The 6,712-nt window shown below is 28.9% G+C and overlaps 1 protein-coding gene across 1 annotated transcript; it reads left to right on the top strand.

Annotated features, from left to right (window-relative positions):
• The first annotated feature begins 1,846 nt into the window (after positions 1-1,846).
• On the top strand, positions 1,847-4,953 carry LOC131599803 (alpha-glucosidase-like). The gene is made up of 5 exons (XM_058872055.1): positions 1,847-2,059; positions 2,156-2,877; positions 2,970-3,200; positions 3,295-3,941; positions 4,031-4,953. The coding sequence occupies exons 1-5, from the start codon at positions 1,848-1,850 to the stop codon at positions 4,892-4,894; spliced, it is 2,676 nt and encodes an 891-aa protein (XP_058728038.1). The 5' UTR covers position 1,847; the 3' UTR covers positions 4,895-4,953.
• Positions 4,954-6,712: the final 1,759 nt, after the last annotated feature.

The raw sequence follows: 6,712 nt of genomic DNA, 5'->3' as shown, positions 1-6,712 counted from the left end.
TTGTTTAACCGAAACAACGGGCATCAGTAACTATTCATGTTCCATCACATTTCGCATTCATATAAGTATAAAGGAACAAACAAGAGTAAATGCACTAACACGCTTATCCTTTATTCTCATACTCTGGAAAATAAGGATGTTACAACATACTATTATTATAAAAGAAGTACAATACAGTAGAGTTCATTTTGTCTAAATTTATGGATTGATACGCTAAAACCAAAGTATGGTGTTGTATCATACATTTTTTTAAATAAAAAATCACTTTTTAATTTAAAAAATATAATTTTAAATATAAACCGGGCTAATCCGAAAAAACCGTAGCCCGCAAAGGGCCGGGCTTGGTCAATTAAATTGTGGCCCGTTTACAAATCAGGCTCTTTAGCTCAGCCCGCACAAAGCCCAAGTCCGTCATGGGCCAGCCCGTTTTGACAACTCTACCTGCATATATAAATAATTTTTCTAATATTTAATTGTGCAAACATTATTTTAATTATATAAACTTCATTAATGACATATATTAATATAATAATATTTTGAATCATATAAATTAAAGTTATTAATAAGTGACACACATCTTTGTATTTTATCCAATAACACACTTTTTCAAGTATTTTTGAAACTAAAATTATTAGTTTATTAAAAAGTATTGTATTTTAAAAAATTAAAATTATTTTAAATTATATTTCTTCGTTATTAATATTGAATTACTAAATTTAATTTTTAAAAATTAAATACTACTTTATATGTAAATTAACAATCATTTAAAATGATCATAATAGTCATTTAAAAAAAAATAATTTATTGGAATAATTTGATTGATAATTTATTAGAAATAATAATAATAAAGTTATAAAAAGTGAAAAAGTGAAAAATGAGTTGGAAAGTGAGTTGGAAAAAACTAAAAAAATAAATTTTATGCTCACAAAATATTAATTTAGACTAAACTAACAAAAGAGTATTTTTCTTAATTCCAGAACAACAACTTTTCTTATATTATAGATTTGTCCAATAGTTGAAATGAACTTTATCCATTAAAAAATATTTTTTATATAAGGTATATTCATTAAAAGTAATTTTTATACTACTCCCTTCATTCCTTATTATAAGAAAAATTTCACTTTTTAAATATATTGAATAGTTAATGTACTTAGACTATATATATATATATATATATATATATATATATATATATATATATATATATATATATATATATATATATATATATATATATATATATATATATATATATATGAGAAAATATCAAATGAGAACTTTTGTTATTATGAGAACTGAGAACTTTTAATAACAACCATACGATTTAAAATCAATGCTCAAATATGAATTTATGTGATATGGATTTAAACCAGATTCTATCTATTAATCATTGTCTCTTAAAATTTAAGTGAAATCCGAGGCATTGATTTTAAATCATAGGGTTGTTATTATTCAATGTATTAACAACTTAAATAATTTCTATTCAATAATTTTTATTGACTTGTATGCAAGACTTAAATAGTTCATTAGATTAATTACAATGTAGAAGATTCATAAACACATTTTAGATTCTTTACATAATAATTTTTTATGTAATTCCACTAACTCCATCATCCAACAATAATTTATTATAATATTTTGATTGATAATTTATTAGAAATGATAATTATAAAATTATAAAAGTAAATAAATGAGTTGGAAAGTAAAAATGAGTTGGAAAAAACTCAAAAGTAGAATATTTATTGGATTAACTGAATAAATATTGTACTTTAATGAAACCTCATCATTGTTTGCCTATATAAAGATTCTCAATCCTCCTTTCCTCAAGCACATCAAAAACAAACAAAATGGTTACAAGTCATAGAATTCAAACCTTAATTTTCTGTTTCATTTTTTGCATAGTCATATCTCAAAGTGTAGCTGATGAGCCAGTTGGTTATGGCTACACAGTCACAAATGTAACCAACACAAAAGCAAATTCTTTGAGTGCTACCCTTAAACTCATCAATTCCTCCTCAGTTTTTGGAACAGACATTCAACTCCTCAACCTCACTGCCAGGTAACCTATCATAGTTCACTGTTATTTTCATGTTTCAACAAACATAATCATATGATTATGTCCCGCTTTCTAACTTTTTTTAATTCTAAATTGCAGTTTTGAGACCAAGGATAGATTAAGAGTAAGGATCATTGATTCAAATAATAAAAGATGGGAAGTTCCAGAAGAAGTGATTCCTAGAGAATCATCATCTTATTCTTCTTCTTCTTCTTCTCTATCTCATCATATTCTATCCAAAGATCAAAACTCAACACACACACTCACACATCCAGATTCAGATCTTATCTTCACACTCAACAACACGAGTCAATTTGGATTCACCATCACTCGCAAATCCTCCAATGACACACTCTTTAACACTTCACCACAAGACCCTTCAAACTCCGAACATTTTCTCGTGTTTAAAGATCAATACTTGCAGCTCTCTACCTCTCTACCTTCAGACAGATCTTCTCTGTTTGGTTTGGGAGAGCGCACTAAGAGTACCTTAAAGTTGCAATCCGGCGATAATTTAACTCTTTGGAATGCAGATACTCATGCTTACTTTGTTGATGTTAACCTTTATGGATCTCATCCATTTTATTTGGATGTGAGAAAGGGTTCATCTGATGGAAAAGTTAAAAATGGAAGCACACATGGTGTTTTGCTTCTTAATAGTAATGGAATGGATGTTGCTTATAAAGGTGATCGTCTTATTTATAAGGCTATTGGTGGTGTTTTTGATTTCTATTTCTTTGCTGGTTCTTCTCCTGAATTGGTTTTGGATCAGTACACTCAATTCGTTGGTAGACCTGCTCCTATGCCTTATTGGTCTTTTGGTAAGTTCAACCCCTTTTTGTCCTTCTATTCACGCTGATTTGTTATATCGAACTCCAATGCTAATACACATTATTGTTAACTCTTTGTGAAGGTTTTCATCAATGTCGATATAGCTACAAGGATGTAAATGATATCACTGAGGTGGTACAGAACTATTCAAAATCTGGTATACCTCTTGAAGGTTTGTGGTCAGATATTGATTACATGGATAACTATAAAATGTTCACACTCGATCCTGTTAATTATCCGCTCGACAAGATGAAGACTTTTGTTGACGCTCTTCACAAAAATGGTCAAAAATATGTGCCTATCCTTGATCCGGGTACTTTATTCTAACACCATAAAATATCTTTGAAACTAAACTTAATCTACTCAAGTGGCATGTGTAATTGATTTGAGAGAAATTTTGTACACAGGTATTGCTATAAATGACACACACGGAACCTATAATAGAGGCTTGAAAGCTGATATCTACATAAGGAGAAATGGAACCAATTATCAAGGTGTAGTTTGGCCTGGACCAGTTTCCTTTCTTGATTTTCTTAACCCTAACAGCCAAGGCTTTTGGGAGGAAGAAATCAAATTGTTTAGAGACATGCTCCCTTTTGATGGGCTTTGGCTTGACATGAATGAAATAACCAATTTCATAACATCTCCTGACATGGAAAATTCTACTCTTGACAACCCTCCCTACAAAATTAACAGTAACTTAACTAAAAGTCCGATTAACCATAGAACAGTGCCAGCATCAGCGATGCATTATGGTAATGTCCCTGTGTATGATGCTCACAATTTGTATGGACTTTTGGTTTCCAAAACAACAAACAAGGCCTTAGTGAATATAACTGGTAAAAGACCATTCCTTATGACGAGGTCAACTTTTGTAAGCTCTGGCAGGTATACAGGTCATTGGACTGGAGATAATTCTGCTTCCTGGAATGATTTAGCATACTCAATTCCATCCATATTAAACACTGGAATCTATGGAATTCCAATGACTGGCGCAGATATATGTGGCTTCAAACGTAACACAAGTGAAGAACTTTGTCAGCGCTGGATCCAGGTAACAAACATTCATTCATCCATAAAATTTGCTAGTATCTATAAATTTACCACAAGGTCTAATACTACTTTTCATTTTTCTTGATGTAGTTGGGGGCCTTTTACCCCTTTGCAAGAGCTCATTCAGATATACACACCATCAGGCAAGAGCTTTACCTATGGGAGTCAGTTACAGCATCAGCTAAAAAAGTGCTTGCCCTTCGTTACCGCCTTCTTCCATATTTCTACACACTCATGTACGAATCAAGTAAAAACGGAACACCAATTGCACGGCCGCTATTCTTTTCCTTCCCCGAGGATCCTGCAACATATGATATAAACTCACAATTTCTACTAGGCAAAGGAGTTCTAGTCTCACCTGTGCTACAGTCTGGTGCAACGACCGTTGACGCATACTTTCCTAAAGGAAATTGGTTTGATCTCTTTAACTTCTCAAACTCAGTGAATGCTGAATTCGGAAAAACTGTCAAACTTGATGCACCAGCTGATCACATAAATGTGCATGTTGGAGAAGGAAACATTTTGGCCTTACAAGGTGAAGCAATGACGACGAAAGCGGCGCGTAACACCTCATTCCAGCTTGTGGTTGTTTTTAATGGAACTAGAAACAGTTATGGACATGTTTATTTGGATGATGACGAGGAGCTTGATCTAGAAGCAAAAGAGCAATGGACATTTGTTAGATTTTATGGTGAATGGAATGATACTAGTGTTTCTGTTAGATCTAATGTGACTAATGGAAAATTTGCTTTGGATAAAAAATGGATCATAGAAAAGGTTACTTTCTTGGGAGTGCCTAAGAATAAGAGTGTGATGAGAGTTGTGAATAATGGAAAGATTTCAATGAGGGAGAGAGTTTTGGAGACAGATGTTAGTAACTCATCTGAGTTTATTATTGTAGAACTTACAAATTTGAAACAACTTATAGGTGAGGAATTTAAGCTTATAGTGTAATATTCTAGTGTAATTTCTTTATCAAAAAATAAAATATTGAATAATATGAGTATTTTTTATGCCTATATTGTTTTCTATTAGTTAGTTAAATGAACCAACCTGCATCATTGATAAATTTTAATTCATAAAATATGATTTGAAGTGCAAATTGTGTAACAAGTAGAAATTCTGAAGACTGGCTAAACTCATTCATGAAGAAAGGAGAAGGAGATTAGGGTTTCAATAATATGAAGGGTTAGGAGGCTATTTTTCCAGCTAAACCTGCATCACAGCTAAACCTATAGTAAATATGTTATATTTACAATAATTTTTCCTTAATATCTTAATAACTAGTAACAAACCCTTGCATTCGCACGGGTTCTGGTACGGGATGCATATTTGTTTCAAATGTATATTTTTAATAAAAAAGTATCTGATTATCCGTGAAAAAAATAATAGTTTAAGGTATAATTAATAAACAAATAATTTGTTCAGTAACTTCATGTCCCGTTAATAATCAATATTTTGATCAATAACTTCATGTCTCTGTGTACCTTTAAAGATATTTTGATCAGTAACTTCATGTCCCGTTAATAATCAATATTTTGATCAATAACTTCATGTCCTGTTAATAATCAATATTTTGATCAATAACTTTATGTTCTCATGTACCAAAAAGTTTAGTAAAACATAATCTTATTTTTGCATCACATTTTATACACTAAAAATAATTTAAAAAATATTATTAGTTTCATTTTTAAAGCATAAATTTTTAATATTATTTTCTTTTTAAAATCCAAAACTGTAAAAAATATTTATTAAAAATAATCTGTTATAAAATCATTTACTTAAATGAAAACGTTGACTAAGTTTATTCTGTCACAAAAATTATTGGCCTTAATATTACTCACTACCAAACTCATTAAATGAATATTATGATAGTGGACGATAAAAAAATTTAAAATAATCATTAATTGTAGAAGGTAAAGTAAGTTTTGTTAAATATTAAAACAAAACATTTTAATATGCAATATATTACGTTTTATTTTTATTATTAACAATTTTTAAATTTAATGAAATATTAATTATATTTTAGAAATATCATTCTTAATTATTTGTTAAAGGGAGATAAATCAATGTAATTAATATAATATTATAATCACACTAATAAAGAGATATGCTTTGATATTGTCATTGTTGCTATATATGAACTTTTACACGTATTTCAACCCTTTTTTAAATTGTTACATCAATTGTGTAGAATTAAAATAAACAATTATTATTAAAACATTAACAACAAAGTTGTAGATAATATTTTTTTAAAGTTTAATACAATAATAAAAGAATAATCTACAACATATCTTCTCTTCAATTGATCTACAGTCTGAAAAAATAAAAAAGAATAAAAAGTTATAAATAATTTAAATCTAAATTTTTTTAAAAAAAATTAACACAGATCAAAAAATAGTCTAGTCGGTCACCTTCATTTTTCTCTTCCGGTAAAAAATTCCTGTAATTTAAATCTTTTAAACCTCTCTAATATAAAAATAGAAAAAAAAAAGACATCAGATTGACTCCACTTTAATGTGAATCTTTTTCAAATAAAAAATAATAATATACACATCATATCGGTCTAAATATATTCAAAAATCGAAAATCAAAAGATTGAAAATCAAAGATCCAAAATAAAAATAATATTCATGCAACACTTTAAATTTAATAGTTGAATTAAAATTTTAAGACTATTCTAAAGAATATGATATACATAGGAATTAAATGTGGTTTAAGTATAATACTTAAAAATTTCGAAACATCAAACAAATTAATGTATTTAATAAA

This window comes from Vicia villosa, linkage group LG4 (genome assembly GCF_029867415.1).
Source record: "Vicia villosa cultivar HV-30 ecotype Madison, WI linkage group LG4, Vvil1.0, whole genome shotgun sequence".
Lineage (NCBI taxonomy): Eukaryota > Viridiplantae > Streptophyta > Magnoliopsida > Fabales > Fabaceae > Vicia > Vicia villosa.
This window is presented reverse-complemented; position numbering and strand designations above follow the sequence as displayed.

Excerpts from the sequence above, each read along its gene's own strand:
- LOC131599803 (XM_058872055.1), top strand. The coding sequence starts at position 1,848 with ATGGTTACAAGTCATAGAATTCAAACCTTAATTTTCTGTTTCATTTTT. Across the intron at positions 2,060-2,155 it reads CTCCTCAACCTCACTGCCAG|TTTTGAGACCAAGGATAGAT; the intron begins GTAACCTATCAT and ends TCTAAATTGCAG. Across the intron at positions 3,201-3,294 it reads TGTGCCTATCCTTGATCCGG|GTATTGCTATAAATGACACA; the intron begins GTACTTTATTCT and ends TTTTGTACACAG.